The sequence below is a fragment of the Mycetomoellerius zeteki genome, unplaced genomic scaffold (genome assembly GCF_001594055.1).
Source record: "Mycetomoellerius zeteki isolate Tzet28-1 unplaced genomic scaffold, Tzet1.0 scaffold20, whole genome shotgun sequence".
Lineage (NCBI taxonomy): Eukaryota > Metazoa > Arthropoda > Insecta > Hymenoptera > Formicidae > Mycetomoellerius > Mycetomoellerius zeteki.
Window position 1 is genome coordinate 2,824,851 of NW_017256957.1, and position 25,426 is coordinate 2,850,276.

Genomic DNA, 25,426 nt, shown 5'->3' on the forward strand with positions numbered 1-25,426 from the left:
TAGTAACGCAGTACTCTTAAGTCCTCTATGTCCTCCGAGCATTTAGATCATTTGTAATTTACGGTATTCCATGGCGATTTACGACGCATAATTTAGCCTAGACCGAACGCGCCGGAATCGCGCGACGATCGATTAATGGTGCTTTCTTCACCGTAGCGGTGGAGAAGCGACATTAAACCGACCGTCTTATCGTTAGTTCTCGATGATACCTGGCTCAAGGAGGCTCAGCTTCGCGGGTGGCGCGTCCGTGTAGTTCTGCTGGCCGTGTATCCTAGCGCCGCAGGTCCATAGACCTTCCTGCTCGGCGAGAGCGTGGCTCAGGCGGACGCTGCAGTCGCGAGCCTCGTTTCCAGCTGCCGGGAACTGCTTCACCACCACGGTGGTGTTGGAATTGACTGGGGTGAGCGACCACCGGCACTGCTCCACTGCCGAGGACGTCACGCAGCGCAGCAAAACGCTGCCGCCGGAGGAGATCTGGATATCCTGCGACAGCTCTGAGAACTTTACTTCCTCTGGAAAGAGATATTAGCGACATATTAGAATCAGAATTAGAATTACATTAGAATGTAAAAAATTAAAATGAAAATTAATTCTCTATGATAAATCAGAACGAATTTCCAAAAAAGTAAGGACAGATTCGATTCGATGCTCTGTTCTATTCATTTTTCAGTTAATCAATGTACAAAATAGTAAAAAAATTGAATAATAATATGAAACTTCTGTCTCTGTTTATTTATAGATGAAATTGTTAGACATCAAAGGAGCAATGATGATTCAATCCCTTAAGTTTAATAACAATTTTTTTTAACTTTTATGTCAAAATATAAATGTCAAGGTATAAATCATTCCATTTCTATGGTTAGTTTCAAAGCAAACTATATTAACATATGCACTTACGAAAGTTTCACAACTGTCCGGAACCGATTTGATTCTCCATGAAATGTGTTGTTAAACACGAAAGTCTAAAACACGTATTTTTTTATATGTGCGCTAATTCATGTTTAAGAGGTGAAGCACTCCTTTGAAAAAAAAAACCGATATTTCTATTTCGAGTTGAATACCGTCGGAAGTATAAAAGGTGGAAAAAAATTTTTTAAACAAAAGTTGTACAGTTTCAAGAGTACTTCAATGTTGTGAACAAAAAAAATTAAAAAATTTTTTTGTTTAACAATTGTTAACAAAAAAATTAAAAAAATTTTTTTTCTTCACAACATTTTTTGAAGTACTCTTGAAACCGTACAACTTTTGTTTAAAAAATTTTTTTCCATCTTTTATACTTCCGACGGTATTCAACTCAAAATAGAAATACCGTTTTTTTTTTTCAAAAGGATGTTTCACCCCTTAAACATGAGTTGGCGCACATATAAAAAAATACGTGTCTCTTAGATTTTTGCGAAATATGTAGGAACAATATCGACTTATAAAAAATAATTCAAATTGGATATAATTTGACATTATGAATTTAACAATGAAAAAATACAAAATTTACTGACTTTAAGTAATTGCAGTAAAAAAAATGTTTTAATTGATGAAACCAGAGTCATATTTGACTCCGACATTAGAGGACTAAGAATTAGAAAGAAAAAGAAAAGAGAAGGCTACATAAAAAATAGAGATCGCAAGCATCTATTACCTTGCTCGTAGACTACGAGTTTCGCAGGCGGCGATGTCAGGATGGTATTGAGCGACACGATGGAAACTTGACAACTCCAGTAACCCTGCTTCTCCGCGTACACGTGCGGAAGGTGAAGCGAGCAATCGCGACCAAGATCACCGTTGCTCGGAAATTCATTGAGAACGATCTCCGGATCGCTGCCGTGCAGCGGCTTCCACGTCCACACGCATTTTTCCACGCGGCTGCTAGTGACACACTTCAAAGTGGCCTCCGTACCTACTGGCACCGCCGTGTCAATCGGCACCTCGACGAAGCTCACCTTAGCTGGAATCGGCCGTCATGATAAGAAAAATTCACGATTAGAAGCCGAGGAACGCGGAAAAAGTACGTTTTGATTTGTGTGAATAACGCGTTGATGGATTCTATTTCTTTGCCGAAAGCACGTAAAAAATTTTGAGAAATTCCTGACGACGCAGCGTTGTGTAAATTTAAAAAAAAAATCAGATAAAAATATATATATATATATATTGTATATTTTTTTATACACTATATATATATTTTTTTTTTTGAAAGGAGTTTATATAAATATATACTCAATTTTTGAAATTGATAATATTGTAATAACAAAAAGTTTTGTTCATAAAAGTATTAAGTAATATTGTTTATACATATACTCATGTATAATTATGTATACTTACGTATCATTTCATAAAATTTTGAATTTTGATACTTAATAACTTTTTATTTTTAGAATATGTCCTCCCGGGAAGAAGATCACACGAAATCGAATTTAATTATCCATTACCGCTCTACGAATGCAATTTATAACTGCGTTAGAGTTAGTTTTCATTTAGTATAAATGTTACATAAATTAGACGAAATGTAAGAGAAAGGTGAAATGTAGGAAGGGAAAGTGCAGTCGAATTATACGAGATCGAATTACTCTGAATTCCGACATCGATAATTCAAAGTGTACTGAATTTTTAATTACTTCTTTTTTTCATTGCAGTTAGTCTTAAGATTCTGAACATAAGATCTTAATTTCACGATTCAACAGAAAGGCAAAAGTACAGACATTTGAAACAGATATTATTATGCAATTACTTTAAATTTCTTAATACTAACATCGTTTTACTGTTTTTCTGCAATCAATTTTCACATCATCTCACGCCAAGACATCAATCCATTCGTAATTGCGCGAAACATTACCGTAACAATTACACGAGTATTCTTTCGCACGGCGCTCGTAATTGTATGGCAATTGGATCGGACGTCCGGACGATTGTAGGGTTTGGATATATTTATTTCTTAATTAAACGTAACCGTCGCGTACCTGTAGGCAGGAGGCTGACAGTCGCCGCGGGCGCCGTGTGCAGGATACCATCGGGCGTCAAACGTACCCCGCAGGTCCACAGACCCTCCTCCTCGTACAATATGTTCTTGAATCGCACGGAACAGTCGTGTTCAGCATCCTTGTTTGGATTGAACTTCTTCACCATCAGTGGTTCCTTGCTCGAGTTCGACGCCCTCCATGACCACTCGCACTGTATCACCGGCTTGTTCGCCAAGCATCGTAGAAAGACCGATTCGCCGGCTGCAACCTGCACGCCGCGCGACAACTGCACGAACTCGACTATAAAAGGGAAGCAAAAGCTCTTCGATGGTTTTTCAATCGCGGAACGGATCGCGTGGTATAAGATCGATCGGAGTCATTGGCTACGTTTACACCGTGCACTTAGTCCGCGACCTATACGATAGGTGTCTTTGTTTAATATACAGGATAAACAAAGACACCTATTGTATAGGCCGCGGCCTAAATGCACGGTGTAAACGTAACCATTGTGACGCAAAGTAAATGTGACAATGTTGAATATTTTTCAATATTCAACAGTTACCAACAATTATTTCACAAAATTATCAAAAGTATAGTTGATTTTAAATATACATATATAAGAGACATCATTCAAATCACTGAAAGATGATTAATTGCATTAAAGACACGCGTTTATACTAATTATTTAACTTGTTAAAATATAGGAGAGCGTTGACCTTTAAAGCATTAAAAAATTATTTAATTTTTCGTTATTTAAAATATGTACCTTATTATTAAACACGAACTATTTTAACTTCAAGAAAATTATAAAATGTAAAATATATAATTATTCTTATATTTACTTTAACTGCATTCTCAATTATTCATTATACAATTCTTTACACGTGAAGAATGTAATCAATTAATTTATGTCAATATAAAAATGAATAAAACAGAATACATGTGTAAGTGTCAGCATAATTAATTAAATATTAAGAAAATCGACCGAGAAATTCAACACAAATAAGTGAAGAAGCCATATTTGGTCAAAGCGAGTTTTAGTACCTAATAGTATTTTGTGTGAATTTTATAATTTCCAATTCAAGGAACTAATTAAATACCTTCTGATATGAGAAAACGGACGGGAATCGCCTGGGTGAAGGAGGAATTCGGATCTACTCGCGCACCGCAGGTCCAGTAGCCTTCTTGCTCCGGTAGGACGTTCTTGAACTTGATACTGCATTCCGTACTGTCATTACCAAAGGCTGGAAACGATTTCACGTCGAGGTTCCAGGGTTGCGACTGGTTCAGCTGCCGCCAGGACCACTGGCATTCGCGCACCGGCGACTTCGTCTGACACATTATCTGCGCCGAGGATCCCGCCGGCACTTCAACGACATTCTCGTGCTTCGCGAATGTAATGAGGATGCCTGAAACGTGCACCAGTTGCACCTTCGGTATCTCTTACGTAATTTGAAAACAAGGGACTCGAAAGTTAATTAAAAGGATCAACTCGCGAAAATATAATTAAAAATGAAACTCGTCGCAATTAATTAATTCTCTTTCTTTCTCTCTTCATTCTGTTTAGTATGAGGCCTTGTACGCTGGCACTTTCATTTTCAGATTCTCTAATTAAATCGAAATTAATCTTTCCTGGAGGGAAATGTATATGTATAGTGTTTGTACGTTTCATATAGCATGATTCATTCGCGATAATTATCGAAGTAAACCGAATTCGAATGGAAACAACATTTCCATGATTCACTTGTCTTTCACTTTTTGGATGACTCATTTGGAGGATCGTCATCCAAAAACTGAATATAATAGATGTAATATATGAATAAAAAATTAAACATTACTGATAAAATTAAACATTATTGACATTTTAGTACCAAATTTTAATTAAATATTGAAACACGGTGCAAAATAAATAACGTTTTACGTCACAAAATAAATGATATTTTATGTCACAAAATTCTCAAAAAAATATTATGATCGTTGACACAATTGATAAAAACAAAGAGCGACGTCAAGCACGTTTTGTCACCAAGAATTCGAGGTCGTCCGAAAGCAACTGCGTAAATACATCGTGCTTATTCACCATACTCACGCGATTAAAATTGTATACAAAGAACGGGATTCCGATTCAAACAGTTTTTTCTTGTGGAATATCAGAAATATAGACAGATTGATAAAAGATAAGTGATGGTCTTATCGAATTTTCAAATAACTTGTCTGTAATCATTTAATCCGAAGCCTAATAAAATTAATTTATTAATAGAATGTAAATAAAAAAAGAAAGAAAAATAATTTTATTATTATAATATTAAAAAATTGTTTGATTATATATATATTTAAGTATATTTTTCTATTATAAAAATATAATTTCTCTTGTTACAAACATAAATACATTTCACGACAAAAAGTAAAACGAACTTAGACTAAATTTGATCAAAAGTACGAGAAAATATCAAGATATCATATCTGAAAGTATATCTAAAAGTACAGAAATTTTGAAATCGATGATATTAACGAGATTGAAATGAATCTTACCGTGATTAACATTGACGATGCTAAGCTTGGCAGGATCGGTGCTAGTGAAAGGATCGCTGGTCGAGGCTCTCGCCGCGCAAGTCCAGTATCCTGTCTGCTCGTGCTTAGTGCTGGAGAATCTCACGGAGCAATCGTTGCTGTTATTCCCGAACGCAGGAAACTGTCGTACGGGCAATGGGTGGGTCGTGGGAGTCGCTGCAGTTGCGATCGTTGGGATCGCCGTAGCTGAAATCACCGAGAGGTTCGAGCGAACGGCATCGATGAATATTCAGCGCGCGAATTACAGAATTATGAATAATGCCTGCGATATCCGGCGTAGAAAGATAAGGCTGAACTATAAGAATAGTTATCGCGCGGACTGGAGGAAAGCGATAAGGGAGAACACGTGGATGAATTTTAAAAGTGACTTGATTAACCCAAGTCGAATTTATAATTGCATTTGAAACATCTTTTTAGGAAAAGATACTTTTCTAAGGACTCAGAGAATTTTTAAAGTGATTTAATTAACTCAGTGTTGAATTCATGATTGCATTAAAAACATCTTTAAAATTTTAAGGGAGAAATACTTTTCTAACGTTTTTATGGAATGCTGCGAGACTTTAGCCTTTCTACAGTTAGATAATTTATACATTCCAAAACACTATATATAGATGTGGATTTAACACTTTGCGGACCTATATAATTCTCACTATGTTGTTGTTAATATTAATACTGACATCACTAAAAAAAGCAGTGTTTAATTTTAAGATATTAAAATGTTTTATTCTTGTCTCCATTTTTTTAAACACTTAAGGATGTTTTAGTTTTAAACTTTTTCAATAGACAAAACATTACGTGTTTGAATTTAAAACGCATAGTGTTTTAAATTCAAACACGTAATGTTTTGTCTATTGAAAAAGTTTAAAACTAAAACATCCTTAAGTGTTTAAAAAAATGGAGACAAGAATAAAACATATTACTTTTTACAGTGATGATGTGAATTTAACATCATGGGTTTTAAATCCACACCATGATATTGTATAAACACCAGGGGTTATAAAGCCACACCCTGTTGGTGTTGATGTTAACACGAAAGGATGAATTGATATTAACACTAAAGTGAGAATTATAATAGACGCTATAGATCACATCGATTCTCACGTGAATCAAGAATTGGATTTGCCGTAGAAGGAACAATGCGATATTGCGCTTACTTGTAGAAACCGGTGGGCTTTCACTAACGTCCGGAAGTGGCAAGTGAACCGGTGGCAATGGCTGCCAGGACCATTGGCATTCGGCCACAGGATTAGCAGTACGGCATGCCAACAACACGGACGATCCCAGTTCCGTTTCCGTATGCTCCGGGATGTCGACGAATACCACGGCAATCGGCGGCGACTTCGTTCCCGGCATTATGTCGTCCATGGAGTGACCCTCTGCTTCAGGAACGACGGTCGACTCCGAGACATTTCCGATATCTTCTTCCGATATCATAGTCGTATTAACGGATTGGTCAGCCATAGGAATAGCTAAATACCAAGCAAAAAAGCAATAATTGTAAATTTATAATTTTTAAATTTGTTTTACTTGGAACATTTTTGTTTGTAATGAGAAATAATCGATAGAGATCACGCTAGCGATCAATTGCGTTAAAAAAAGCAGCTTTACAACTGTTGTAAAATTCTTTAATGACATTTTATACTTCCTCATAGGATCTAAATCAGTTATACTTATTAAAGAACCTTACAAGAGTTACAAAATTGCTTTTTCTGCTGAACGCAATCATTGTAGAGCTACAAGAGAGAACCGGAAATGAAAGAAAGAAAAACATGCTTCAAAAAAAATTTTTTTGTGCCTTTCCCGCGCGGTAACGTAATATAGGCGTTTCTACTCTCGTGAAAGTAACGAATAATAAAAAGATCACCGACATTAGGCTAGGTTCACAACCTTGCTTTAAGAGGCCCTAAGCCGTAAAGCCGTAAGAAATTAATCAACCACAGTTGATTATTTTTCTTATATTCAACTGTAATTGGTAAATTTTTTAAGACTTTACGGCTTACGGTCTCTTAAAGCAAGATTGTGGACTTAGCCTTAAATGTGTTAATAGAGCAAAGGTGTCCCTGCGTGAAAAATCGAAAGCGCAGGTCGGCAAGCCGACGTCGCAAGACATCCAGCGCGAAGAAGAACGGATATGTGGGACATGCTCTGGGCAGGAAGCTACCGACAGTCACGTAGACAATCGCCTTGCGTCGCGCGTCTGTCACCATGCGCAGATAGAATCAGGGTCGGATCGATAGATCGACTCGGAAATTATTCGTGTCTCAAAAAACAACTGGCTTTATTTCCGTATTTGCGTGACTATTTGCGGAACTGATGAAACTTTATATTGTGCAAGAATTGCTGACGCAGACATCGTGTCTATTGCGCAGCCAGGCAGCTGCTCATAGTGTTTACGTGTAATATCACGTGAATTAAATTGACTACCATATTATAATAGCAAAGAGAGATGCAGCCAAACTTTGAAATTCATAAGGTAGATGGATCAGAATAGCATCTGTACATTAATTAATCGATTACTTTAGAATAATATAAATATTTATATAAGATATAAATAAGCCCAGTAATCTTATAAAGTTGTAATAAAATAGATAAACTTTTAATATCATAAAATTTTGGTAAAGTATAACAATTAATAAATAAAAATTAATAATAATCTTGTTACTTAATTAATATTTTCTAAATATTTATTATAAATTTAAAATAAATATTTTCTAAATTTTTTTTGAATTAATTTAAAAATTAATTTGGAATTTGAAAACAATAATTTGAGAAATCCTTACTTTCTTCTGCTTTTCTCATAAATTTAAAATAAATATTTTAATTATAAATTTAAAATCAATAAATATTAAACTAAATATTTATTTTTCAAATTAATCTAAATTGTTCAAACAAATTCCAAATTAATTTTCAAATTAATCTAAATTGTTAAAATCGTTTAGGAGATTTTTAAAACTAACGAACTTATAAGGATCCTTTGGTTCATTCACCGGCGATTGGCAAAGGAAGAGCGCCCCTGCGACCGATTGCACGCTTTCTACATGGCGAGTATATAGTGCGTGCACAATTACAATGTCCGAAGTTGGTCCTTGGTATTGTCGCGTAACGTTCGCCAGTTTATACATTAAAGCCGATGCCGTGAGCCGTCCTCAAGACAAACGGAGCTGGTCGCTGACACTGGAAGGTCGTTTCCTTTACATTGACATACTGATTGTCGGCACATGGTTTTATAGCGCTACGTGCCGCTCGATCTTATTAGACCCGATCGGATGTCGGAATCCCCGCACGGATTCCTCTGTCGCAATCGGCTGTTGCACCAATTTCGTAACAGCCATAATTCCGTACAATGTTACGTCTTGAATGAGTCGGCGAATACGATGGAAATTCGTAAGCAGATCAACGTAATATTATTTTGAAGATATTATTCTAAAGAGCTGTATATTATATGTAACAACTTTTAACGGTAGACATACGTTATGTTTGTAAAACTAAAAACTGTAGAATAAGATTTTATGGATTTACGATTTAACTTTCACTCAAAGGACACTTGGTCCTCACATCTTCCATTTAATGTTATTTTTATGCTCGTCAAGTACGCAATTATTTCTCGAGTCAATTTTCCTGAAATTGTTTCCTAATTTTATCTGGGACGCGCTTTCCATCATTCTTCGGTAACATTTAACTTTCACGCTGATTTTATAGAACATTATTTTGGCCACTGCGCATAACCGACCAAGAATTTTTGAATCGAGGAAGTAGGTAGATCCCATTAAGGTGCTATTAACTTTCTTTGACAAATGTGCGCGTCTCAACTGGAGAATTCTTCTCAATGTCACATTAAATGAAAGATTGGTTTCACATTTGATCTTTTTAAAAGTTCGGTATTCTTTTTTCGGAAGCTTTTTTTTGGAAGGAAAACAAAATGCAAAAACGTGACCAATACGCGATAATGGAATCTCATCCCGAGACCATTATACATAATAAATATAAGAAGTGCAGTCAGGCAGGACTGATCGATCTACCAAAAAGGAAAATGGATCTAAAGAGATCATGATAAATCTTGTTCTATAGTTAAAAATGCAAGTAATTCGTGACCTATTTAATAATACAAATAAAAGTATAAATTTTTAAAATGAAGTTTTGAGATCGATTCGATTTCATCTCCTATTTTCTTGCAACAGTATAGTCACGATTAGAATACATAATAATAATACATAGTAATAATCTTAATGAAATAGAATAAAGAAAATAAACGCTTTATTAATGAATGTATAAATTGAAGACACTGAATGAATAGCAGATTTTGATAATGAATTGATATAAAGATTAGACCTGAAGAGCAATCTTAATTACCGGAAGTCTTAGGCATTAGCGATATTTTAATTGTGAAATTTAATAGACAAATTTAAATTTGTAAAAAATAAGCAAAATATTCGATTTTTATGATAAAAATTCGTTGATGAAGCTTTGAGTATACTAGAATTTTTTCAGATTTTTTTATATAATCCGGAACAATAAAAAAATTTTATTCTCAAGTTTCTCGAAAAACCCTTATTGTTAAAATTTATATTAGCGACGAAAGGTTAAAAATTAATTATTTATGACTTATATTTTGAAAATAATATGCACATGTGTGCTTTAAGAATCATAAAAATTTAATTAATAGTTGTTAAAATGTGCAGTAATTAATTTTTTTTTATTTCAAGGAGAAAAATCTTTAACTTTTAAATGTAACTTTCGATCTCTCTCCAGGAGATGTTAATTTTCCTGACAATATTCCTTCCAAAATTACCAATTCAAATACTTGTGCCATACGGAAGATCGTTAAGGTGAATGCAAATCGTCTGCTTATGAGTCAGAATTGTGCGTGCTTTAAGTAGTTATCTATGCGTGAAGTATTCTTCTCTGATATTGTTAGACGCGGCTGTTTAACTAGCGATAATTATGAAAATTATTAATCATTACAATGGATGCGCAGTAGCATTAAAACATAGACGTAACTAACACATTATTTCCTATTTATGATAATAAAAAAAGCAACGTAATACTCAAGATTTATTATGAGATATAGTTACAGGATATAAATTTAAATAAAAAATATGTTACGAAAGTGTGCGGAACATTGTTACCTTACGGTTATTCTTGACAGACAATTGCGGTAATCAAAATCATTATAAAAAAAGAATCTATTGCTTAAGTTAAAACATTATTCTCATGATAATTATCTAGAAAAAACTGATTTTTTTGCTAAAAATGACGTCAGGACGGATTTTTTAAACTTTCCTTTCCAATGAGATCTTAACGTTTCGTTATTACAAGCATATTACATCATATTTATGCATCAAGATAAATACACCTTTCTGATGAGGCCTTCAAATTGGTATAAACGAAATTATTCGAGAAAGTATTCTGCTCGTATAAAAAAAAACTTCCTGGAAAATTTAAAAAATGTTCCTAGTCCACACTCAAGAGATTTTGTTCGATTCGAAGGTTTGTTTGAATTCGTTGAACTACTGAACTATAAAAATCGGCTGTTCTCTTTTTGCGAGAAGTGGGAAATCCTTGACGTCATCACTCTGCTCTGACTCGAACAGGTTTTTAATTGACTATTACAGAAATCTTATTATACCGTGTTAATTATACGCGTAAACTAAAATAGTAATGAGTAATACATTAAAAACATTGTGTTTATGACGTGTTAAGATAACTTTCTATATGCAAAATGATTCTGATTTTGATTTTTAGCGTTAATAAACAATCAAATTCTGTAACCATTATCTTCATTTTGATTTTCATGTCATCGGAATAAAGTCATTTTAACTTTCTCTTGACTTGGTGTGTTCCTTGGTTTTCATTAAATTTATATCAGCATTTGAAAGATACCCTTTTCTTTTTCTTCCGGTCTCTCCGATTTTAATATAATTCTAATGCCAGGATACTTTCAATTTGGTTTCTCTTCTCTATAATCAATCCCGGAAATGCGCACGGCTGATCGCAGTCCTCCGGTTTCCTGCCGATGAATCGACTCACCGCGAATATTAATCGATCGCACCATTACTGATCAGACTCGGAAATCCATCGTCGTCGTATTCGTTTCCGCTCACGAGATCATTTTCGCTAGTCGCGTTTGCACGCTATTCACAATTTCTCTACGTGTTATCCAGTTGAACATATATATGCCATCCAACGCGAATTTAAATCACGGACATTATCGAGCATAAATCTTTCTGCAATCGATCACGGCCCCCCGACAGCGATTCCACAGATTTCTTGAAAATGAGTTTTTCTTTCCTTTCTGTAGCGGAATTCTCTAACGTCTTATCGACAACGAGAGCAGGATCATCTTTGTCATTGGCTGTCGCTGATTAACAATATATCGTTGATATGATGTTAGAAAATCCCTCTACATACCAATCTTTTATTTATTTCACTTTTGTTAGATTTATCTTTGTTTCTGTTACTTCGATTTGCCACTTAGATAATTTTTATTATTAATTAAAGGCTTTAAGATAATAATTTAGAAATTAAAAAAAGATTTATGTGAGCCGCAAATAATTGTATAGATTAATAATTCAAAAGTTAGAAAGAAAACTTATAAAAATTCACAAAACTGCGTTAGCTCTTGTAGGCTTCCTTTCTAAACTTTGAATTATAAATATTATTTCCAAACCCTTATTTACTTAATTGCTAATAAAAATTACGTGAATGTTAATAATAAGTCGAAAAAATTAATTTTTATAGAGTTACTTTCTGATTTTAGTAGAGTTTGTCCTGGAACTGTAAATTTTTATTCTTTCTGGACTTATATCTATTTCTACCAATGTAGTTTAATTTTAATTTCAGTTTAACTCTTCATCTTTTTCTAAGGCTCGTTTCTAATGTAGATTAACTTTAATCTTGATTCAACTTACTCTTCATCTTTTTCTAGTTTTCAGAATTAGAAAAAGGTGAAGATAAGTTAAACTGAAAAAGTTAATGTATGTACGTTGGTAGAAACTGGTATTAATCAGTATAATCTAATTTATTTTTTCAATATTCATTAATATTATTATATCCTTTTAAAAAAAATTTTGTTGTCGAACTTTGCGACACTAATTTTTGCATTTCTCTAGCGGTGTTTATTGCAGGATAATAATTAACTGATCTAGCTTCTATTCTTTCTTTCCGTCCTCCCTCTCCGTCTTTCTTCTCACGCACGGCTGACTTCTCGCCGAGGTATGTGCACGTCCGTTTTTTATATTTGCACGACGGTGACGACGTCGACGCCTTGAAACCTGAGAATTCCGTAAACGGTGAGACGTACGCCTGACGAGCGCGGATCGTGTCAAGGATACGCAGGAATGTGCATCCTTCGTCCACAGAAGTCTGTTATTTCGTGCTAATCGCGTGCGATCATTTTCGAGAAGATCACTATAAAATATCGGACTTCTATAATTCCGCGTTTCATTACTTTAACACGCGCTCCGCGCGTCCCCTTACTTTTTTTCTATCTACGATTACCTAACATCAAGAAGAGGAAGTTACCTTCTCCATCCATAAATACAACTGCAATCAATTCTATTCTGGTGCTTTAAATGCATCTCCGTGATGTAAATTAAAGGGTGAAGAAATGAATATAAAAGACGTATATTAAAAACGTCAATGTCGATTATTTAACATTTTGAACGCGTTAAAACCGCGTGAATAAGAGATAATTTATGTGTCACTGTATTTCATGTAAATTACCAAGCTTGCATACTAGTGTCGTTCACATAGTAAAACGCGAGGATCGGCTCAATGAGATTCGATCTACTGACGCGTGACGTTCGACTAATCGACACTTACTACTTACGCGTTCCCGATGAGCATCCAGGTTACGCGTTACTTAAGCCTTTCGCATCTGACCGCTGGACAGTTGGAGGCAGAGTATGAGACGCGTAAATCGTGATTTACCTCATTACCCCGCAACGTTTAATTTTTTTCCGTAAAAACATCGCGCGTGTACGAATCGCTGTCAACCGCTATTCCGCTTGACAAAGTGTTCACCTTGCAGTTTCCGTCGCATCCTCATTTTAAATTCTATCTTTGCCTAAGCAAAACAAAAAGTCATGATGACATTAAAATGATTCCAAAATGATTATTAAAAGTCACTTTTTGATCAGTCACGATTCATTTTAACATCATTTCGACATTATTGTTTGACTTGTTGTTCTACTTGAATGAATGTTCCTCGGTTCAATTTTTTCGTACATGGAAAGAACGGTTTTGCTCAAGTATTTAAAAATTCAGCTAAATACAGAAGAGAAGATAATTTTCTTGGACTATCCAAATAATTATGTAGGACATTCCAGCTGATTGCTAGAATATAAAAATTTTCTGCAGCATTGTTTAATATGCTTAAGTTTTCTACATAATTCTTTTTTAGTTCAACAAAATTATTTTCAGATCTATATTTAGTCAAATTTTTGGATATTTCCAAAAAGAGTTTCATTCTTTTCATACGTAAGTATAAATGTATGTAATGTCGCGTTTAGCGAAAAAAGTTTATTTTGCAACTGTTGGAAGTTTCCTTTGATGAGAAAACATTATTTTTCTAGGTCAACAGTTTAGATTTAAAAGTATAATCCAATCAACGCAGAAAAACTTCCAACAGTTGCAAAATAAACATTCTGTTGAACGCGATCGATTCTAGCGCTAATTCGAATTCGCATAAAAATGTCATCCACATTTCAAGATCGTGGAAGGGTGACGCTGAGATTTTTTCTTATATCTATGACTTGGTATCTATGACTAAGTATCTATGATTGTGTGAAATTATGTGTGCGTTTCAATGAATGCAGTTTTTATTATATACATAGGATGTTTTCGGAGAGAGAAGACGGGGAGAAATCGCGTTGATCGCGTGGAATGATAATCGCAGCCTATTCTTCGCGAGTTTCGGCGCGGCTCTCTTATGTCGCTTCTTTTTCCTCCTCCTTCTTCTCCTCGTAAAGCACGCAACATGCCGTTGTCTCGGCACTACGCTGTCGGCCCCGAAAGAACTGGTTCTCCCTCAGGGAGGGTGGTTAAACCCGGTGCAATGCGTGCATTTAGTGAAACATCGCGCTGGAATGCAAACACGTGAGTGGTAGGTAGGGGAAGGGTTGGTAGATGTACCTGCGTGCATGGGAGCCGTCCGGTAGGCGGAGGGGAAGAGAAGGCAGAGAAGAGAGCCGCGCGCGCCGGAATTCGTACGAATTCCTCACCGCCCCCGGCGGTGGGATGTATTTTATGTACGGCGTGGCGTGATGCACTGGTCGACCTATGAGGATCGCCTAGGATATCTCGATTGGAATACCACTGCATACTGTATGAAATATACGATACATTGTATGTTGTACATATGATTCCTTTACTTCAAAAGTGACACAAATAAAAAAATATGATTTTTCGAGTTATTACTACTTAGAGCCTCTTTTATCAACTCCGATTAACACTAATCGATGGTTAACATCATCATCACGATTGCCAACTGAATATAGTTTATCAAGAAGAGGAAGAGAGGGGAGAAGTTTTAATTTATTGAATTTCTATTGATACTTTTGTGAGTTAATCATCGATTAACCTAACCAAAGATGATGGAAGAGGGATTGAAGAGTTTAGCGGCGCTTACAATGAGATTCTAAGACGTAAAATTTAAGCTTTAAGCTTTAAGTCATAAGAACCAATTATAGTCGATTATTCTCATCATTTGACTGTGATTGATGAATTTCTTACGGCTTAAGTCTTAAGGCTTAAATTTTAAGATCATGGCATACAAAAAAAACTTAAGTCGTACAACATAAATAGTGAGTAAATCATAGTAAAAAACGTAAAACCATAATATAAATAGTAGCAAATCCAGCAAGTTGATATCCTTATCTATGTCTACTGCTTAAGTTTTTTTGTATGCTATAGCTTTTACACCTTAAAATCTCATTGTAGACGTCTTAAGTAAACATTACTGTATCAATCATTAAAAATGAACTAAGTTAACTTCATAAAAAATCATTAAAATTGTCCCAACTCAAATGAAATTTTAGGAAATCTGTTTTAATAAATTTACTAGTTTCTAATTTAAAAAAATTATTTATTGCTCATATACATTAACTTGTGTTAAATAAATTTTAAATTTTAATAAATCATTAGTCATAAATGAATTGTTACTGATAAAACCTTCTTCCTACTGTATTACATATAGATCAAATTTGGCCCGAGCAGTTTTGGTGTAGTCAATTCCAACAGCCTATGAGAGTTCATCAAATGAAATCATTGACGAAGGAAGATATTACACATTTCCGTCAAATAAATTTGCATCTATCGACAGCGATTATCCTTATAAAAATCCATTTTAATATTGTCGATTTTAATTTGAAAGATAGTGATTAATTAGGTACTTATTTTGAGTATTACTGCTATTCAGTACTTTTAATACTCAAAACGACAAATTAATTTTTACTATCCAGTATTAAATTTTCGTAAGAGTGTCTTACGGGGATTAATCCTTGCGAATTAGTGCTCGCCAAAGAAATCGCGCGCGACGGCCAGCGCTAAAAACGATGCACGTGATGCACTGTGTTTCGCTCTGATTCCGACCGCGTGAAAGATTCCAGTATGATTTCGCCTAGTCGTCTTAGTATCGGCGAAAACCGCACAGTTGCCATCGATTTGTTATTCTGGCGACGCGCGGGACGAAAGTGAATCGATCGGTGTGGGGACTAAAGCCTTTTCAGACCGAACAATTTTCAAATCATGAAGAAACCGTTCAAACTTGACTATAAAATTCATTATAAAATTCACGAATTCTTTTATACATTTGGTCATCATTCATAATTGCTTTTTTATTTAAATAATTCTATTGTCGTATAAAAAATCAACTCTGCGATATCGATTGTCTGTTTTTTCTATTCCTTCCGTAAAAAAAAAGTTCGTATTAATAAATAAAAATACGTAAATAAGTCTTGTCTATTTCTATTAATGCAGATTTTTAATTTCAGTTTACTTACTTTTTATTTCTTTTTAATTGCAAGAATTAGAAAAAAATAGAAAGTAAATTAAATCGAGATTAAAATTAATTTACATTGATAGAAATGAATCTATTATATCACGTTATGATTGAAAGACAATACTTCACGGAACCTCTTCGCAAGAATAAAATGATTTTTGTATTGAGCGCAAAACACATTCCTTCTAAATCGCCCTTTAAATTTCATGTTGGCGTACCGCCTCTACGCGTCGCACGTACGTCTTCCGATGACGTGCTGAACTTGTTAATGAAACGCAATCGCCGTGTCGTGGCGAACGTAGAAGGAGAAAAGAGATCCCGAAACACAGATCGCGCGCAAGAGAATCGCCTCGAGCTGGTTTCACTGCCAAAGTGGATCTACTTGCGGCGCGTAGAAGTAGACTTCAATGCTAGGAAGGCGATGTCGAATCGAAATGCTTTCTCCATTAATACAGAATTTTCAATAAGCGATCTTTCGGAACATTTTAAAATAAACATTTTAAACATTTTAAAACTATAATATAGTAAATTACGAATAGTGTGAATGAAAAGTAAAAAGAAAATCTATATAACTTCTATTTTTATTTTATATTTTATATCGAAGATGTATTCCAAATATTATAACATAAAATTACGAATCTATTAGTTTAATTGGCAAATTCTTTTTTTTTTTTATAAAAATGTAACCTACATGTATAATAAAAAAATTATTATACGTTGAAGATGTGGCTTGTAAATAGACTTATCAGAAGTATGACTATATCAATGTCATATGTGATACCTCGACATACCGAGATAATGTACGTGATTTTGAATAATAAGTGATAACCTGCAGTTATAAATTGCAGAAAACATTGTAATTTCCATAATTATACGATTGCTGAGATATCTACCAGAACTGAGAATGTAGAAACGAACAATTATATGAAAAGTAAAAGAAGATGCAAAAAATTCACAAACATATCTTTCGCGATTCATATTTTGTGTTGCTTCTTTAGCTTCCAAGTGAAACGTCCTTTTTTCGATTTAAAAAATTTTCGAAAAGTTGCAAAAACAAGTAATAAAATATACGTATAATAAGGAACGAATAAAACAGATTAGAATAAATTTCTGTACAATACTTAAATTTCGGATCTTCTGAGAATTCTAATGTTCGAGGCGAATTGAACAATTGCGTCATATCGATGATGGATACAAATGTCCTTGCAATAGTGATTTCGAATGCAATTGGTATCGTAAATTAATATACGTGGCCCTTGTTGTGATTAAGGTTTTTGAAACTGTAAAAGTGATGATGGTTCGCAGCATATTGATTCCGTGTTATATGCATGACATACGTTATCGTGCATTTATAGTGTTTATTAGCGCGTGTTAACGATCGTAGATAATATCTGATTAGAGGCGAGCGGCTTAAAAAGTATTGTTCAAGGCGCTACGTGCGGACATTGAAATTATATAATCATATAAGAAGGTTACTTGTGAGAAGCTGTGGGAAAATGTTATACTAAACTGTTTTTTTCCTAAATTACAGGATTAAAGATCGGATTATATTTAGATATTTGGAATTTTGTTAAATCTTATATCGCAAGTTTTTGAGATCAGGCGAAATGCGTAGATCTGAATTTTAACGTAAAATATGATTATCATTAATATAATAAAAAGTATTTAATTTTAACGGTTATTTATACATGTACATTGGATTAACTAATTTCCATTGATCGAATATAAGTAGAAAATAAGAGTCGACTTTTCGGAGCACGGAATCTGAAAATGAAGTCGAGGATGAAGTCCTCCAGAACCGCGACAAATAAAGTATGTAATCGACCGATTTTACTGACCACGAAGAAGATATCTTCGATTTTCGACGCGCGAAAGCGAGAAACGCAGGTGGCACTTATTCGAGATCGTGAAGAAAATGTTGCTTACAGTACGAATTGTAATCTAATTCGAAAGTGTCTTTGAGCAAAGAGCGAGAGCGTGGAAAAAAATTTATGAGCGATAAATTCAATTGACAAAATTGCGAGCGATTGAGCGGCTGATCTTAGGAGACTCAATCTTTGAAAGTTGTTTTCTAAAAGATTTCAGACCCGTAGTGTTGTTGATTAGCAATTGACAAATAATAACACCCAACAGTTTTCGTTAACAAGACAATTGTTAGATAAATAACAAGTATTGTTATTGCTTTTACAATTTGTTCATGACACGCGTTATTGGATTAACAGAACGAAAGATTAAGCGAATGATTGCTGTTTCAAAATTTATTAGCATGGCATAAAGAATGGATAATTATAAAATTAATTTAAAGTAATTTCAAGTAATATTAAAAAATTAAGAAAATTTCGTTGGAAATTAAATTTCTAGTTTATTAATTCATTTAAATTAATCTTTATTTTAACAATGTGATTTAATTTAAAACTTCATCGTATAATAAAACGATAAATTACAAAGTTGCAAAAGATTCTTTTAAACCACAAACGCAAATTTCTAAGATATCGTGACATATATAATTAATTAAAGTGAACAAACTAATCTTAAAGATTGTAGCTCCGCGACTTGACGAATGTCCTAATACAATTGTCGTCGTCAAATGGAAAAGAAAAGATTTTCAGGGACTCCGCGCTCGAACGAAGAACAGCACATCCTGCGTTACATAATGCATTAATCTCCGTCGTGAGTCCCTGTAATCGCTCAATTACGTAAGTAATTTTCGTCGAGACGATCAATCGACGACACATCAAATTTCTGTCATTACATATCTACGACCGATGCATACCCAAGTGGCTCGAGTGACGGCGAGTCGCATTGTCAATTTACAGTCGTGTTTAGAAATAAGTATCGATCGTTCTATCATCTAGCTTTCTATTTTAAGACTCTTCACTTCGATCGGCTATCAGAAACTATATCGAGAGCGCCAATTAGAATGCAAATGACTGCTCGTAACTTCCAGGCGATAACAAGCGTTGTCAAGATCGTCATTAAAACTGTAGAAGTTTAATAAAATAAAGGTAAGAAAAAAAAGTGAGAAAGTAATTAAAAACAAAGGTAAGAAGAGAAATGAAATTTAAATATAAACATCGATTTATACCTAAATTCAATTTATATCCAAATATAAAAATTAATCTTAAGAGAGAGAGAGAGAGAGAGAGAAACTGATGAAAATTATTTTAAAAAAAGTTTTAAGTAAATATAAAGAGCGCACTAACATTAATAATAAAGTAAAAGCATAAATTAAATAAAAGATGCTTTTGCTTTTTAATATATACTTCTTGCTATCATAAAATTTTATGCTTTAAGAAATATAGATGATCATAATACTGGTACTTTATATGCTTTTGGAATAGTTAATCGGTCTATGTTATATCAAGGGTCGAAAAATGAGGTAGTACAGTACTGTTTAATTGATATCTTGCTGTTTCCTACATTTTAATCACTTTAAGTAATTAATTATTTTCACTACAAGTAATTTTAATAAAATTGTGCATATGTCTGGATTATTACTCGGTAACCAAAGTGTCGAATAGCGGTTCGAGGTGACGAGATTGACAGAAAATTGTTGACAGATCGTACTTACCGCGACAGGCGATGCCGAGGGTCAGCAACAGGGTGATCCTGATAATCGTCATTTTGGAGAACGACCGAGACGTCATCCGCGACAACGGCGGCACATTTATTGCTGTAATTACGGTGCGACGAGTTGCGGCGACGACGAGACGGAAGTGTCGACCGTCACGGCGTCGTACGCCGTACGTCGTAGAGCACGTGTACTACCGCCGAGACGTTTGCTCGCGTGCGATTTGTACTGGTGACGGCGCGACGACAGCGCATGTAAGGGTGTCCCCCTTTTCGCGAGATATACGAGCGTTCTCTAGCTGTGTCCGCCTTCCGCACTGACTTGGATCTCTATCCGGTTCGTTACCTGAAGAACCATCAGGTGCTCGACTTCGCCGATCGGGCAGTTCGCGATCACGCTCCCATTCTTCGGCGATCGATCGTGGATCTCGTGGGATGAAATCACCGACGCGACGTAAAGAACCTTCGCTTCCTTCGATGGCTCAAATGATCGACTGCATTGAATGGATAATATTAAGGTCCGCTTGGTTTTTTTTGTACAATATATTACTATAATATTATTATACACTGTTGTGTATAAATAATTTTAAATAAATACTAAATTTTTATAAATATTTGTTTGAATAGTATTAGCTGAATGATATTTACTAAATGATAAACATATATTTATTTTGTTATATTTATTTGGTTTACAAAAACTATTAATTTAATTTATCTATTATTTTTTTATTCAATAAATATATATTTGCTATAAATAAATGTTAATTAAGTTTATAATATTATTTAAACAAATATTTATTAAAATTTGGTATATTTTATTTTAAAGTGTGCAGTGTTTCATGCACGCAAAGTATTTCGAAATATGTTAAGTCTGATTTTAATGCTATAGATTCTCCAACAGATATAAAGTTAACTTTATCTTGCAATTAGAAAGAAACTCAAATGAACTATTATTAGTTATCTTTATAATATTTAATATTAAGAATATTTTGGGTGCATTAATGTTGCTAAAAGGATCAGCCAATATCAGCATAAAAAATTTACTTGTGAATATGAAATCAACTTTACAAAAGCAAAACAACAAATAATTTAACTTATAATAATTTATACAGGGCAATGATCATATTTTGCTACAGTTTTATGTGTTTTATCAAAAGAGAAGGCAAGAATATTATTTTCGTTTTATTTTTCCGTTATCTTTTGCGTGCAGCTTTGTGTGAAATTTTATTCCATCCATTTGTACAATGTTTATGTACATAAACTTTTATACGTGAATTTTGTACCAAATGCCTATTCTATGATAACGCTTTAAAATTGTTCCGTCGAAATAGACCTACTCGCGTGATGGTAGTGATTTATGGAGCGATCGATGAAAAGAGGGTCAGTGCTGCACAATGAGTACTCTAATCTTTTGTGTGCGAAATAAGATTAATTATCCTAAACCCCTTTACTTTGCTCTTTCAAGTGTGTCTTTACTTTATCGCGGAAAAAAGTCGGAAATTTTTTTAGTTATCATGTATCGTGATAGGTCTCGATGCATTCTTTTTGTTTTTCTGTGTATAATACTTGAATATCTCATACTATAATATCTTATCTATAAAAAAGAATAATATTTATGTATTATAAAAAAATTTATAAATTTTATTAAAACAAAAGTCGAATTATAATTAAAATCACACATATTACTTCCATTTAAGATTCCTCATCACTCATCACTTGTACTATCTTAAATCGTGAGAAAAGAATGTCAGCAAAGTAAGAAGGCATAATAAAAATTCTTTTAAGAAGTATTAAAATAAAAATAATTTTTAATAAAACAATGTTTGTAATCAATTGTTGAACAAACTTATAATAAAAATGTATCGAAAATTCTTTTTTGGAGAGGAATTAAAATATATCTATTTAACGATTTAAACGATTTTTTTTACTTTAATATTAAAAAATAAGGAAACGGATTTCAAAAAAATTAGTTCAAAAATTATAAATTAATTACATTTTACAACTTGTTGATCTCTCTCAACCATTTTGCTGATGACGAAGATTGGCATTACTCGAAATTATATCGTTTATTTATTAACGTTTAATTAATTAAAATATTTTTCAAACTATTTTTCAAATTACTAGCAGAAAATGTTCATTCGATATCTATAACCAGTAACTCTCAAAACAAATGGAATCGGCGCAGATATCGGTAGTAATCACATTCTTAGTACAACCGGATCTACTCGAGCGTAAAGTAATGCAACTAATTATTGGGTTGCGTTCCTAATTAGCATATAATGGAGCGCAAAGCGATCGTAAACAAGCAATCATCTAAATATAACGCCAATTTTAAGTAAAGCCGCACTTGGGAGTGCATTTCTTTGAACTTTCCATGGCTAACGGAATGCCAATTAATTAGGCCGATTAAGGATATTTCGTGAGAGAGCGAGGGTGGAATATTAATTTATGCAAAAATATATAAGTGTAGAATTCTTTAAAACTGTCTGTTATTTCGATTAATTTATGCATACACGTGACATACTTTAATCTTGTTCTCGGAATTGTGATGTCAAACAATCATAACTCAAATGTATCATCCGAATTTTTAGACAGAAATAAAATGTAATAAATACAAAAATTGTGAAAATAGTATTTATGTTTATAACATTAATGCAAAATATTACATGTGCTTTAATAATAATGTAAAATAATAATTAATGCAATTATCTACAATATTTCATATATATATCTATTTATTATTAATATCTTTTTGTAATATTAATATTTATAAAATTAATAATTAATTGATGAAACAAAAACATGAAAAAAAAACCGTATGTCTTAATTATATTATAGATTGCGCTTTTGTATAAGAAAATAATTTAATTTCTTATACAAGGAAATTAAACAAAAAATTAATTATCTGTATTAAATAAGTTTCCTTTCTTTGTAAAGCCAAGTTCTTCTATAAGCCGTTCGTATTTTCTGATTCGTCCTACTGCATTCAAGTGACGATCGTTTGAGCCATGCGCATACATCTCGATCGCTCACGCATCTCTATTAACGTAATACTGTCACCATTATCGCGTGCGCATACGAATACCGTACATTAAACGCCATTCGTCCGTGCGTTTTCCTCATTCTACTTCAAGCAAAAATATCTCCTGCGTAAGCACGCATATGATTTCCGACTCGCGGATGTTAGTCGCAATATTTACGATATTATCTCGTCTCATTAATTCATATCAACGTAATAGACTGTAATAAAACCGTTGTCTAAATTTTCTATACTTCTTAACACGTGCATTACGTCCCGTCTCAAAGTCATTAATTAATTGCACGTATAATTTCTTATGAAAAATATTAATTAATTAATTATTAAAGTTAAATTTTCTTCAATATTATCTTATATTTAAGATTTTCTTAAAAAATCTTAAATATTATTTCTAATATCCCAAATATTTTCCTGAAGATTTGTTTCAAAATATTTCTATAAAAATTGCTAGAAAATTTTATTTTGTCCTTATTTTGCCTTTTATTTTGCCTCCTCTAATTGTAAGATCTTGTAAGTTTCTCTCTTTTTCTCTCCCCTCCCTCCAAAAGAGAGAGGACCATGAACTAGTAATCGTAACAATTTCATGATTTCGCTATTTTTCTGAAAACATTCTTACTATGAAATATTGCCCATAAAAATCTTAAGAAATCTCTTCGTATTCTCGATTTTTTCCAACTTCTTTCTTTACTTCATTACTTAAAAATTATTCTAATCGATCATCAAAGTAATTTGACTGAAAATCGATAATATTCTAATATAATATTGTATTTTTGACGTTTTCAACATTACTCACTGTATTTTCCTGATTCTGGAAAATATTTCTTCTTTCCACGATTTCGCTCGAATAAAAAGTGAAGACTTTTTGCGAATCTTCAAAGGATATTCGTTTCGTCAGATAGTGAATATTGGAGTATTCGTAGAATATTTGGAGCACCGGACTTTCTGCGATTCAAAAAGTAGAATGCGGATTTCAAACGATGCAAATGTGGGCCTCTTGATCCCATCAATATCTAAATTATTCATCAATGAGTTTACCATCCACGACTCTAAAATTTTAATGGAATTTTAAGGTAAATGAAGACGTGTCTGCCTCTGTGTCCCGCCAAAACTCGAATATCTTACTACCGAATAGTACATATACTCGTGGTGCATTTGTCGCGCAAAGTGTCCGTACTGCGATCGCATGTAAAACACGAATTTCATTCCATCAAGTACCCCTTGTCACGGCTCTTTCTTACCCGTGAGAGATTTGAGTACTCGGACACTTAATCCACTAACGAGTACAACAAGTGATTCGCGGAGATCCGTACACCGATCGCGATCGCGAGACGCAAGATTTCGAATCTCGCTCGCTTTTCCGATTCGTATTAAAATTTTTCTAGGTACCGGGTCCTTCGGACGGGTCCTTACGATTTCGTCCTTTGGTATCGAGTACCGGTGGTATTCTCGCGGGGTGTCCGCCGCGCGCGGAGTGTCGCGTACTCGCGGAGTGGTGCGCCGACTACAACTGTAGGCGACTCGACGATGATCGTCGTCGACCGCGCACCAGCACGACTCAGCCGGCCGCAAGTGGGGGTCCAACGTTTACCGGGAGTACGTGCGTGCCGTGGGATCTCGAGGGGGGCCCCTACCTATCTACTGACGGCGTCGACGGGGGCCCTACCGAGACTCGTCACCCGTGACTCCACCTCCCACCTGACGGCCCCCACAGATAACCTCCGCCGAAGGGTATACCTCCTCGTGAAAGACGAGCCGCGATAAGGTGTATTCGTCCGATGAGGAATTCCTAAGCGGAGCCGCTTACGGCGCCGTGCTTTTCTCTTCAATCCATTAAATGGTTTTTACGAGACACGAGTGTACGAGACAGATTGCTCTAATGGCACATTGCTCTGACTGGCTCATTGACGAAGGATCGCTGCGTGTATCGAAAAAAATGTCTTGCAGCTAGGAAAGGCAGGATAGCACCTATTGCCTAGTTTGGAGTAAAAGGATACGTGGAATGTTTATTACGTATTAGAATTCACAATAGAATATTTTATAGAAATATAATTATAGAATAATTTTGATGCGAAAGAATTTACGATAAATCTTAAAGTATGAACAAAATTTAAAAAAAATAAATATGAGAAAATAGAAAATACAAAAGTATCCTATTAAATTTATATTAATTTTTGTAGGTAGAAATTAGACTGAACATAAGAATAAATCGAATAAGAGAAAAAAAATTCCATTTTCATTACAAGAAATAATCCTATTTTCAGTCGAAGCAAATTTTGGCGCTTAATCGTACATCTACATATG

At 34.1% G+C, this 25,426-nt stretch overlaps 1 protein-coding gene across 2 annotated transcripts in view; it reads right to left on the reverse strand.

The window, feature by feature from the left end:
- The window catches only part of LOC108722341 (uncharacterized), a 34,269-nt gene extending 9,653 nt beyond the window's left edge, over nt 1-24,616 (reverse strand). Inside the window, exons 1-8 of one of the 2 annotated variants that reach the window (XM_018447404.1) lie at nt 23,919-24,616; nt 20,090-20,582; nt 6,674-6,988; nt 5,481-5,705; nt 4,049-4,357; nt 2,949-3,248; nt 1,634-1,939; nt 210-512 (exon numbers count right to left, since the gene is read on the reverse strand). In XM_018447404.1, the coding sequence (XP_018302906.1) occupies nt 210-512; nt 1,634-1,939; nt 2,949-3,248; nt 4,049-4,357; nt 5,481-5,705; nt 6,674-6,988; nt 20,090-20,165 (1,834 nt within the window). In that variant the 5' untranslated portion in view covers nt 20,166-20,582; nt 23,919-24,616. Of the gene's footprint in view, nt 1-209; nt 513-1,633; nt 1,940-2,948; nt 3,249-4,048; nt 4,358-5,480; nt 5,706-6,673; nt 6,989-13,340; nt 13,371-20,089; nt 20,583-23,918 lie in introns of those variants that run through there. The other variant, XM_018447405.1, reaches the window with a different exon arrangement.
- Nucleotides 24,617-25,426: the final 810 nt, after the last annotated feature.